We start from the raw sequence: 13,045 nt of genomic DNA, 5'->3' as shown, positions 1-13,045 counted from the left end.
GTGCCTTAGCTGCAACATCAGGTGTCGGCTCACATGTATGAATGAATAATTGCAGATCAGAGATCACAGAGAGACCTGTCATCTCCCTCTTGCATCTCCCCCACCTATCAGTTCACTTTCACACATTCACTGGTGTGCATCACTTTGATCTGTTTGTTCTCTGCCCTGGCTATCTCCTGGCTGAAGCCCTGGTTAAAGAGCAGTTCGAAGGCCTGCTGGGAAGGTCCTGAGTCCAACAGGCCAACAGTTTCTTCCATCTCCTCTCTGTCAAACAGGTGACACACACCTCATTTTTTCCCTTTGTGTTTGCATTTCAGGGTCAAGCCAGAGGAAAGTGTGATGTTTGGAGTCCACCCGAGCAGGTCAAGGGTATAAAGCTGTTTTATTTTAACTGCAGCACACAACACCTCTGCCAGGCACCTGTACGGATCCACCAAGTAACTCTCAATAGGGCCTTATTGATAAGCCGCTAGGATCGCAATCTTACTCCATCTTTGCCAGGAATAAGGGTTACACGTAAACACGGAGCAGAGATAGATTCCAAAGGCGCAGAGGCGACGTCTCAGCTCCCCCCCTCCCCCAAGTCTAACGTCATCAAGCATCAGTGAGAAAGCAGCACAGCGGGACAACAGCAGGGCAGCAGAGATGGGGGTGCTCAAGGTCGTGCCCCCGTCTCTTCCCAGACGAAGGAGAACAGTTTCTGGGGTAGTTCAAAAGAGTGTACAGGTAGCAGCAAGAACAAACACTCCCCCTGCACAGTCTCCCATCGCGGGCCCAAGAAACAAGGCCAGCGGCACCTTCAGCATTTAACCCTAAACATCAAGCATAAGAAGTATCAGACCCCCCCCACCCCCCCCCGGCAGCGCTGAGTAGGAGCGAGACAGGTGATTGCGAGCACCCCCCCCCCCGACAGCGCCCTTGCCGGAGCCTTCCTCAGGAGCAGACCTTGGCTGACTGCCCAACGAAAAGGAGCTGCCACTGGGCGACCGGGTGGCAACCAACAGGAACATAGAAGGGGTTTGCCCGTGGGGGCGTCCTTCCAACGGCAAATGCCAGCCAAGCTGCTGCTTACCCTGCTGAGAGCTCTTTCCCTGCCCCTGTCTGTTTCCCCAGCAGAGCACTTGGTGTGTGTTTGGGGTGAGTGTGGAATTTTGTCAAGACAAGATCATTCTGTGAGTCTCTCTGCACAACACATCTTACACGGGGGGTGGGGTGGGGGGATGCTCAAGTGACTTACTTTCTGTGGGGGCTTATATTCAAACGTACTCTGTCTCCGGAGTGGCGCATGTTTATCCACAATGGGAGAACAAGCGCAAGATCTTTCACTTGAGCGTCCTGTGTAAGAGGTCTTGTATAAAGAGGCTCTTTGTGTGAAAAGTGGTATATAAATATTCAAAATAAATAAATAACGACAGTGGCATTCAGGAAAAGATAATGCCCCCCCCTCATCGATACACATACTCACACACGTGGCTAGCCTATGTGTGACAGCCCCCCCCCCCCCGGGAGCTGCTACTTGGCTCTTGCAACACCCCACCTGGTTGGACTTTGACTCTGCTGCTCCCCTGCGGAAAGGGGGCTCGCCCTGGGTGCGCTTCCCTCTCCGGAGGTGCCTCATTCAAGGGTGTCATTATCAGAGCCATGGTGATCGGATCACTGATCCATCACACTTAATATTCTTATTTATTTATTTACTTGCTTATTTATTTATAGTCTGCCTTTCTCACTGAGATCCAAGGAGGATTACAGCAGTGCGAGTGAAAATACAATATAATCGACAGCGAGGACATTCACTGAGCCAAGGGCAATAATGCACAACAGGAGAAGCAGATACAATAGGGAGCAGTAGCAGAAAAATTTGAAACAGCATAAAGCTGAGCAGCGATGAAATCTATCTGAAACAAAGCATAACTAAATTCCATGGCATGTTTAGCAGCATGGCAACTCGCTAGTAGGTGCATATCTACCTCAGCAGACAGTACTCAGTAGTATAGCGTTTAGTTCCTGTTCCTACTGAGGCATCTCTCTGAGCTATTTCTTGGCAGTCCTGTAATCTGTGTAGCCCAGAAATCAGCAACCCAACATCCTGCTTCAGGCTTTCTCTTGGCGGGCTGACGCATGCAGCACCAACTCAGTTTTCAGCTTCTAAGCGGCCCTGGGAACCCCCCATCAGACCTGGGCCCCCCTGCTCCAAACTCACCTCGGATGGATTTCCATAGCAGCCTGACTAAGGGAAGACCTCTCCTCGCTTGGCGGCATATCCTTTATGTAAAGACCTTAGCAAGGAACCCCTTACCCACCCTTCATAGCACATTAGACTGGGCCAAAGTGACACAAACGTGTGTATCTTTCAGCGGGAGGCCTTGCCAGGCACCACCGACACAACATCAGAGGTCCTTTAATAACAGGGGCCGAGTGCTGGCATACAATTCTAGGCCCGTCTAGTGCTGTTCTGCTTTTATCTTCTTCTGCACACATTTTAAACAACTGCAGCGCTTTTATGTTGTTTCCTATGATCCCTCCGCTTTATTTGAAATCTGAATTGGAAACTATATTTGGGCCTGACTTCAAATCCCAGCTCTGCCTGCATGTTGTCCAGTGTCTAAGCCTCAGTTTCACATCTGTAAAAGGGGGGCCTTTCGAACCCACTTTGTGTGTCATTTAATGACTGCAAAAGCGAAGGGGTGCAATGGGCCTTTAATTTCATCATGATGAGAACGTCCCATTGCATAAAAAACTGTGACTTTAGTTGGGCAAATACATTTTAGCCTCCTTGGGATCTAACTGTACAAATGAATGAAGCTGAAATCAGTTTATCGCTTTCCCCTCTTCAACTGCATTGTAAATCACAAGGGGCTGCTGAGGTGAAGGACCAGTTTTCATTTTATTTTTATCAACCATCATCCCAGAGGAGTTTCAGAAGAAATGGGGCTAAGCAACCTGATCTATCTGTGTATCTATGGATCAGAGCAAGGCACTGTTTCTCTTCCCATGCTTCACTTTCCTGTTGTGCTCTAAGAGCTGGTCCACGTTTTCCAGCCACGAAATCATCTCCAGCAGCGCCCACTGGCTGAGAAACCTGAAAGGAAAAGCGCCCAACTCCCGGCTTCCCAGCAGGCAATGAGCCGGTGAATTAGAACAACTGGTGGGGAGTCCCGCTGGTCCCTCCTCCGTTCTCTACACACACGCTGCCCCTCCACAGTTAATATTGTTTGCCCCCCATGGGGTACACCACTCTATGTGTATTTTCTGCAGCAGCATCCCCCCCTGCTATTTTTTCATTACTGTTACAGTGGGTAACTTTTCAGCTGGTTTCTGTGCAAGTATTCATCCCTCTCTATAGCTATTCTTTTAAATCCATTTTAATTAAATGTAAGGTTATTATAATCAGGATAAAGCTAAGGTTTTGCTCTTCTCTCACAATAAAAGACCTTGGGGGCGGCTGTCGCCCAACGGAACTCATTAGCAGTTGATTAACTAATGCATTACACAACATAGAAATGAGCTTGTGGAACTCATGGCCACAGGAGATGGGGAAGGCCAAAGCCTTCTAAACACAATTAGCCAAATTCATGGCAGGTAGTTGTGTCAGTGACCACTATCATTGCTAAGTAGTTTCAGATGTGTAGCTGTGATGGTCTTTAGTAGAAGAGCAAGATTCAGTTCCAGTAGCACCTTAAGAGACCAACTAGATTTCCAGGGTATAACAACAACAACAGCAACAAAGACAGTGTGCTTATATACCGCTTTTCTAGACACATCAGGGTCCCGCTCAGAGTGGTGAGCAAAGGCAATGTCGTTATTATCCCCATAATACAGTTGGGGAGTTGGGCTGAGAGGAGGGGCTGACCCAAGGCCACCTGCTAAGCTCATGGCAGTCATGGGAGTCAAACCAGCAGAGTGCCATTTTGCAGCCCGACCACTTGACCTCTGTTCTACAGGAGCGGTCAAGAGGCAAAGCTCCCATACTCTGGAAATCTAGTTGGTCTCTAAGGTGCTACTGGACCTGAATCTTGCTCATCATAGCTAAAGTGAACCACTGTGCCCAAATGAAGAGATTCCTGTAGAACTGATTTCAAATGGGTAGCCATGTTATTCCATAGCAGCATAATAAAATAGGGGTCCAACGGCACCTAAAAGACGGACCTAGTTTGTTTCTGCAGAAGTTTTTGTAAGTCACAACTCACAAATACTTTTGCCAGGCTAAATTTCCTTAGCCCTTAAGGTGCCGTAGGACTCCTGGTTCATTGTGTCTATTAATCAGCGTGTTCCTCCTCTCTCCGTCGGCAAGAGAGATGTTGTATGCAAGGCTGCCTTCGTAGAGCTGTTAGAGGCCGTGCCTGTGCCTCTTCCTAGCCCAGAAGGCCCTGCGGATCTTTGCCTGTCTTATTGCAAATGATACCTGGTGGGATCAGAGCCAGAAGCCCCCACGAGGCCCTATCTCTCTCTCCAGGAGGGGCGGGGGTGGGACATGCAGTGTACTGAGGCTCCCACATGACAAATGCCACGTCTTCTCTGCTATTTGCCAAGATAAATCTCAGAGGAGAAGCTGAATCAACGAGACGCCCAAGCAGAGGCACTCGGTGCCCGTGCTGAACAATGACCAGTTCCTAGGCACAGATCGGGGGCAGCTGCTTTGGATGCAAACGTAGGAGGTTTATAGCCCCAGATTTCCTGCTCAGGCTTAGATCCTGCTGAGTTGTTCTACCTGGAAAGGCTTTTTGATTCACTTGAACCAAAAGGGAAGCAGGCTGCTAGCACGTGGCACCACAAAGGGGGCAGAGAAGCTTTTAAAGTAATCCTGGGGGGAAAGCTGACAGGCGCTGGGCAGCCTCCGCTTCGGGACACGCAGTCCCAAGGGACAATGGTGTAAACACTCAGGGTGGCCTTGGTAGGAGCACCATAGAGCTTGGGAGCGAGAGCAGGCTGGCAAAGGAGAGCCCAGTGTGGAGGCCAAGGAAGCCAAGGGTTGTAGGAGAAGAAAACGCACCGCGGAGGTCTGCGTGCCAACGCTCGAAGTCTCCAAGCCAAGACGAGGGAGCTGGAGCGTTTGGGGCTAAGTGACCATTCAGGCCTAGCAGGTGTCCCAGAAGCACAGCGGAATGGGGGCAAAACAAGGGGACGTGGTCACCCCTGGGAATGTGCCCTGCGAGCAGGACAGGGAGGGATGTGCTGGACAGGGGGGGTGTATTATAAATCGAAGAGGACGGAGTCGAATACATTATAAACCTGAGGCGAGCAAACAGAAGTGATACGGGTGGGAATGCTGGGCCCTGCGGGTCACGTGGGCGTGTGCTGTCCTCTACCTGATCAAACGCTTGAGGCTGATCGCAAGATGGAGAAGGGAGGGGACTACAGCAGATAGTGTCGTGATACTGGGAGATTTCAACTACTTGCACATCGACTGGGTAAGCATGTGCCCGAGTCACGCTGCAGGAATGAGATTCCTAGACCCCCTAAATGATTGTGCACTAGAACGGAGGGTCACAGCAGGGCCCACTAGAGGGGCAGTGACCTTGGACTTGGTTCTGCCTGGGGCTCTGGCATGAGATGCGGATGTTGTGGCAGCAACTGGGAGCAGTGAACACAACGCCCTTAAACTCAGCAGTCACGTCCACGGAAAGTTACCCCCAAAGTCCAAAACAGTCACATTTGACGTTTGTGGCAGGGCAGGAGCTTTCATGAGCCACAGCTCACTTCTTCAGATACAAGACAGAGACTTCCCTAGAGGAGACTGGGAAGCTATTTAAAACCACACAAATAGAAGCGCAAATAGAAAGCATTCCCAGGTTTGGAAAGGTGGTGCCAAGTTCCAATGGTTAATGACCCAAGTCAAAGAAGCCATAAAAGCAATTAATTAACACTTCTTTTTAAAAGCGTAAGTTCTTCCCAATGAAGTGAACAGAAGGGACCACAGGTAAGTTAACCACTAGGCATGCAAAAAGGGAATTTGAAGAGTGGGTTGCTAACAGCATCAAGGCAAACAAGAAATGTGTCTTTAAATATATCCAGAGCAGGAAACCAGCCAGAAAGCGGTTGGGCCTTAGAGCGACTAAGGAATAAGAGGGTTGCTAAATGAAGACGGGGGACGCGGCGTCTACGTTCACTGTGGAAAGCACGGGGCACGTACCCAAGCCACAGCCGTGAAGGGAGTCTGAAGAACTGAGTCAAATTGAGGTGATGAGAGAAGAAGTTCTAAACCTATTGAGGAAATCAAAAACCAATTGGTGTCTCCAGGTCCAAGAGTTCTTAGGGCCGTCTGCTCCTTTATGAACACACCTGACCACCCCAGCCATCTTTGGAGGCCCCGCTTCAGGTATCTCTAGGGTTACCAGTCCTCACCTGGCCAGCAGGGGAGGAAGCAAGGGGAAGGGGCCCAGAAGCGCACTCCGCAGGTCTGCCTTGTTGTGCCAGGAATGACATCATTGTCAGCATGAAAAGGAAGCACTCTGGAGCACGTGCACCCATCGCACGCATGCAAGTCCCCCCTGTGCATCCCCCGTACACCCCACAACCTCCTCTCCGCCCCCCAGGTTGGGCTCCAGGGGGCCTGGCAATGCTAGGTGCCCCCACCTTAGGCTAGCCAGTCCCCCTGGCTGGAGGGGGGGAGAGAGAAATGTGGGGGGATGTGGTGGCAGGGGCAAAGCACTCTCCCACGTGCTCTGTAGCGCCCCTCACGCATCCACATCAGTCCAGGAATGACATCGATATGGAAGTAACAGGTTGCGCTGGGGCCAATTAAACAAAAATTGGCCCTCAGTTTAATTTTTGGGGCCCATTTTCACTGAATTGGCCCCTGCACAGCCCGTGACTTCCGCGTCGTTTCAGGAATGACGCTGTTCCTTGCCCAGTGCAGGGCCCCCCACACACACTGCACCCCTGCAGACCAAGTGGAGTGCATGGAGCTTCCCCAACAAGCAGCTGCAAGTCTCTAGCCTCTTCCTTTGTGGAGATATAAGGAGAAAGGCATCTGTCCACAACAAAAGGGGCTACAGACGTACTCTTTTTAAAATAAAAGCTGGGCATTCAGAGAACTTGATAAACATATTGTTATAACATTATACCACGATAATAATATTCAACTGCTGTTTTTTTTTAAAAAAATGAAAAAGCGCCTGTGTCCTGGGGGAGGCTGGGGGTGGCTGGTGCTGGGGGGCCGGGGCGGGGAAACTGTGGGGAAACCAGCCATGCGGGAGCCCCTTTGCTGTGTGCTGGCAGCAACAGAGAAAACCACACAAGCCTGTCCTTGTAGGGGAAATAACCCAATCAATGTATTTAACGTCAGGGTTCAAAGGGACCGCGCAGGTCATCCAGTCCAAACCCCTGCCGACGGACACTGCAACTGTAACATCTCTGACACACAGGTACGCAGTCATCACTTTAAAACCTCCAAAGATGAAGAATCCGCCTCCTCAGGAGGGAGACTGTTCTAGTGCTGAGCCCAGCACACCAGGAGGAAGTGCTTCCTCAACGTGGCGCGACCTTGCGGGTGCAGGGAAGCCATCTGGGAACAGCCCTCCTAGAGCTGCCCCTTCTGCCTTGCATGCCGTTGTGTGAACTGTCTCATCGCCATTCATTCCCCCGAGAAAGCCACCGGCTTGCATACAGTGGCATTGTGTGAAACCGTGGCATCTTTTCGCTGTGGCTGGTTTTCAGAAGCAGGGCTGTTCTTGCAGATGAACACTCCCGTCCTAGCTGGTTTCCTGGAATGCTGTTTCCCCCCCCCACCCTCTCCATAGCCAAAAAGCAAGGCAGGACCGAGCCAGGATTTTGGTGCAAGCACTCCATATAATTTAAAAGTAGTTCAGCAGTGGAATCGGCTGCCCGGGGGTGTGGTGGGTTCCCCCTCATTGGCTACATTCAAGGAGCGGCTGGAGGAATCCTTGTCAGGGATGCTTGAGGCCGTCCCTGCATTGGGCAGGGGGTTGGACTAGATGGTCTTTAAGGACCTTCCCAGCTCTAGCATTCTCTGGTTCTGTTTCACCCCAGCAGCTGAGCCCTGGCTGGAGGGGGAGGGGCGGTATAGGAAGCAGCTGGAGAGGCCAGAAAGAAAGGGGGAGCCACGCCCATGGGCAGCAATTGAAAACTTTTCTACGGCAGGGCCACGCCCAGGTGCTGGGTGTTAAAGGAGAATGCTTGGAGATATTTTGCAATAGAAGGCAACAGTGGGATTGTCTCACTTGAGGAGATGGCCAAGCGAACGCCCGTTTTTGACCTGTTGTGAGGGTTAGTGGCGGTGCAGTGGCTAGATCCTTGGACTAGGGTCTGGGTGACCTGAGTTTGATTCCCTGCTCTGCCCTGGGAGCTCATTGAGTGGCCTTGGGCCAATCACATAGTCTCAGCCTCACCCACCTCACAAGGTTGTTGGGAGGCCAGAATGAAGGAGCGGCAAATGATTTAAGCCACTTTGGGTCCCCACTGGGTCGAAAGGCAGGGTATAAAGAAAGTAAATAAATAAACACATTAAACACAGCTTCTTAACTGCACCTCTTTACCTCTCTGGGTCCTTTTTTGTCACTTTGTTCTAGTTTCATTTGCAAAGAACTGGATTCCCATGAAGAGTGTTGCTTTCCTCGGGCAGAAGGAGCTTCCCCCCGTGACGCCCCCCCAGAGAAGAGAGATGGGGGAGTGTTTCCCTGGGGGGCGGGGGGGGAGGTTCAAATGCAGGTCTATCCTGTACCGCCCCTCCATCAAAGCTGCACAGGGAAGCCCCCTCAGAAAACCTGCCCCACTCCAGCATGTGACAAATTTGGAGGGGGGGGAGGTCAAGTTCCCACCACAGACACAGACCAGGAAAAAGAGCAAAGTCCGGGTCCGATGGTCTGTAAGGTGCTACTGGACCGGGATCTTGCTCTTCAACTGCAGACCAACAGGGCTGCCCATCTGAGACCAAGAAGAAGGTGGCTAATTTACAGCTCCATAATTTTTTTTTGCACCTTGGCAGCCCTGATCAAAGAGATGGGAAGTGGTTATTGTGACTTCAGCAGTTGTAAAAAGCCTGGAAATACCTGAAACAAAGGGGAGGGGTCGCCTCTGGGGAAAGGAGCCAATCTGTGAGCCAGTAACTCTCCGAAAAACAATATTCTATCGCTGCAGACTCTCTCGGGGCCTCTGGTTTGGCTGCTTGGGCTGACCTCCTTCCATGAATGAACTCCAGGAGATCCCAATAGCCTATTAAGCAGGATTGTGTGCAAATGTGGGGGGAGGGGCAGCTATAATGGCATTTGAAGCCGGGCATCACCTGCTGACCACAAATCAGACGTGTGCCTGCATTTGGCAGAGTTGCCTACATGTAGGTCTTTGTGTCTTTCTTCTCCAGAGAAATGTTAAATCTGAATTCCATGTCATTCTGTATTGGAATTTGCCCAGATCTCCTGAAAAGCAAAGTTATTTGCTTTCTACAGTGCTGGGCTGCTGTAAATGGCAGTTAGCGAAATATCTTCAGTTTGGCTTGGGATTTTCGCTTGCCTTTGCTATTTCCAGAGACACCTGAAAGGGAAGGTGGCGAGACTGGAAAAATGGATGGATGCAGTCTGGCAGCATCTGGCAAGTGGGTGGGGGACAACTGCAGGCATAACTGGGGGAGGGGTACGCAACCTGGAACAAAGGGCCTGATCTCCCCAGGAAGGTGGATGTACCACTAAAGGCTGCCCTCACATCACGTTGCGGCAGAAAAAGAGGAGCGGCAGATTTCTGTAGCAGAGGGTGAGGTTCTTTCATGAGCCTTGCAGATAAAGAGTTGTTTATCTAGTACCTTTTTATCCCACCTTTCCTCCTGCGAGCTTAAAGCAAGGTACATCATTCTCCCACTGCCATTATATCTATACAACAACCCTGTGAGGTGGGTTAGGCTGAGAGAGACAGAGACTGAGAGAAAGAGTCAGGTCTCCAGGTAAGTTTCCATGGCAAAGTGAGGATTTGAACTTGAGTCTCCCAGGTACTAGTCTGACACTCTAACCACTAAACCACATTGGTTTAAATTGCAGCCACCCCCCTCAAGAATGTCAAGAGTCTTTCTTATGGTTTCTTTTATACCCACCACCATTGTATCCATCCATGACAGTCACCCCAGCAGCCCCCCTTCGTCTTTGGCCTGCATCACCTTCTAGAACAGAGCCCCCCTGCCCCCTGCCCCCCCGAAGCAACACTTGGTGCCTAGAACCGAAGAGGAGGCCAAAAATAGCAGCCAGGCCGTTGCTCCATCAGCTCAATAAAGCTGGCAAGGCCCCGTGCCCCCCCACACACACACATACACCCTGCCACACAAGATCTTTGAAAAGGAGACTCTGAGGGTGGCATAGGAGGTCTTAAGCACCCACCGTCTCTCCTGGGAGGGAGGCAGAGCACAGCAGCTCCCCTGAGCCTGGCTGCTTGTCCCTTTTGGCCTGGAGGGTTCCCTTGTACTTTTAAAGACGAGGTCTCTTGGTTAAGAAGCTTATCTCATCCCATTAGATGTGATTCAGCCTGTCTGGATTTGCAATTTTGTCTGCCAGCTTCCCGTAGATCTGATTAGGCAAGAGAGCAATCCTGGATGAATCCCAAGTTGGGCTTCGTGGCTGGAGGCAAGTGGTCACCTTCAGTGTGGCGAAGGTGTCAGAGGTCTTGGATGGAGCCAGAACTCTGTGGGAGCCCAGGAGAGGGGTCTGGAACAGGCACACATGCTCTCCCCCCCCCCTTGTGTTTGTAACCAGCCTTGCTCTGCTTGTATATATTCTAAAGTGCAGCTGCCTGTGTGAAGAAGACTTTTGTGAGACCTATAAGTTTGCTTTCTCTACATCTAGAGAAGTTGATCTAATGACTGTGTAGGGCTCAAACTGGCAGCCACCAGGAGGCGCCACCTCCTCACCACCCAGTGAGCTACTGTGATACTCAAGAAAGCGCAGGAGCGTGTGCTACCTGCTGGGATGTTGCTGGGGGAACCCTCACACCCTGGGGATGGGGGGGCGGGGGGGGGGACAGGAAGGAAGGGCTGCACGCTGGAGGTGTGTTGAGAGGCAGGAGGGAGAGGGTGGGTCGTATCTCAGAGGGGAGCTGATTTGGGGCCTTGGGGGGGGGCAGGTCAGCCTCCCCAGAGAGCCAAAAGGTTGGCTGAATTTGTAACGTTTGGATTCCAGAGAACAGACCAGATTTTTGGCTTCTGGTCCCAGCAATAGCAAAGTGCCTTGCTCAGTTTTGACTTCCAGCAAGAAGTTATAGAGTTTTGCTTGGTTTGTTTCATTTTTTAAAAATACAGTCACTACAAAGCAGTTGGGGGGGGGGGTCTTGCACTGAGCGCCTGAAGTCAGAGACTCCCACCTTCTCTGCCTTCGGGTGTTTAGAAGCTTACAGGATGCAGCGGATGGAAAAAGCCTTTAGGGGCAAGGGCTGCTTTGCCCCTCCCACCCAGCCTCTCTTTTCCACTCTAATTCCATGCCCAAGCCCTGCGGGCATCCTGGACTGGCACTCTGTGGCAGCCAGGCCATCACACAGTTCTGCTTTGGGTGAGCAGGCCCTGGGAAGGCCCCCCCCCCCAAGGGCTCTCTTGCTGGCCGGCTTTTCTCACCAACGTGAGTCAGACCAGGCAGGAGCATCTCCATCAGGGCAGGCAGCGGGGCTGGGCCCTGCAGAGCCATTCCACCGTGGGTGGCCCCTTCTCCGGGGCAACGGACTGCGTCTTGCGCAGGGGGAGCTCCTTGCCTGGGACCAAGCACCACCGTGATCGGAACAGATCCCAGGATCCAACCCATAGGGCATCATGTGTCACTACGAAAACACTCCAAAACGAGTTGTGGCTTCCATATTCCCATGTGGATCAAAGGAGCTGTGACTCCTCAGCCCGGTTTCTACTGCCTAACACAGCAAGGTGCACTTGCGGATGGGCCGGGGGCAGAAAATCAAAAAGGTGACAGCAGGCAGGTTTCCTTGTACAAGAGCTTTGGACCAGGAGCAGTCTATCTGGCAACGGAGAACCGGGCATGTCAGCAATGGTGCCCTCCAAGGGGACACTCGACTAGTCTTAACTCTCCCTGATGCTCAGGTGGGAGTTGTGTCAATAGAGCCCAGAGCATGGAGAAATGATGGCGTTCGGCAACAGCAGCCAAAAGGGAGTCAGGGCTGCCTCCTTGCTTCAGGCCAAGATGGGGGGGGGGCAGCAAGGGACTTCCTCAGGTCAGCTGCTCTTCTGGCGACTGCCCCTTCCCTGAGCTGTTATGGACCTCAGGAGTCATCGCTCCCTTCTCCCCCCACCCCACCCCGTTTCCCCCACCGCAGCTCTCTCCTCACCTCAGATTTTGACTACACTGGAGGGAGTGGAGTAGGACTCTCCCTCCCTCCGTCTCCCCCTGGGATGCAGGTGGATTGAAAAAGAGCAAAAGGAAGTCAGGCTTCACTCCTGATGGCGCTGTGCCCCCCAGCCGCCAGGCAGCAGGAGACTGCCGCAAGCCCCAGTCAGTGGGGTCAACTCTTTGTTCCCCCCTGAGACCTGCAGGAGACTCTCTTCTTGCCCGCACAGCCAGCCACAGAGATGGGGACAGCAGTTGCGGTTCCACTTCAGGACTTCAGAGGTGGCGGACCAGGCTGACTCCCCGCCCAGTGCCCCTTTGCTGAGACCTGACCTGCTGCCCTGGAAAGGACTTTGGCCCTCAGATCAGGGCTGGTTTCCTCCTGTAGGCCTAGAGGCCGGAGTCTGGACTCACCCAGCGGGTGTGGCCGTTTTAGTGTCCCTCTGTGTGAGCAGCCCATTTTTCCTTGCCATAGTCATGTGACAGCCACGTCAAAGGGGCCGCATTCGCTCCCCGTCCTGCACCTTTGGCTCTGGGAGTCCTTGAAAGAGGTTCATGAACCTGGAAACCAAAAACCATCTGGATTCGATTGCAAGCGTTCTTCTTTTTCTTGTCTCCTTTCCCCAGTTATTAAGCCCTGCCCTCTGAAAGCCTTGGTCTTGAGCGCTCCATTTAATAGACTCCCAAAGAGTCACGGCATTTGCTCTCGCATAGATGGCACCATAATGGGCAGCAGGGAGGAACTGGAAAATGAACATTAGCTCTCTCTGAGCTGATTGCACGCT

The 13,045-nt window shown here is 52.0% G+C and overlaps 1 protein-coding gene across 1 annotated transcript in view; it reads right to left on the bottom strand.

Annotated features, from left to right (window-relative positions):
* SEZ6L (seizure related 6 homolog like) overlaps nucleotides 1-11,612 on the bottom strand; it is a 61,803-nt gene extending 50,191 nt beyond the window's left edge. The window contains exon 1 of the mRNA XM_054995887.1: nucleotides 11,543-11,612. Within this exon, the coding sequence (XP_054851862.1) occupies nucleotides 11,543-11,612 (70 nt within the window). The remainder of the gene's footprint in view (nucleotides 1-11,542) is intronic.
* Nucleotides 11,613-13,045: the final 1,433 nt, after the last annotated feature.

The sequence above is a fragment of the Eublepharis macularius genome, chromosome 13 (genome assembly GCF_028583425.1).
Source record: "Eublepharis macularius isolate TG4126 chromosome 13, MPM_Emac_v1.0, whole genome shotgun sequence".
In the NCBI taxonomy this organism is placed as follows: Eukaryota; Metazoa; Chordata; class Lepidosauria; order Squamata; family Eublepharidae; genus Eublepharis; species Eublepharis macularius.
Note: the sequence above shows the minus strand (reverse complement) of the source record. Positions and strands in the feature narration are given on the sequence as shown.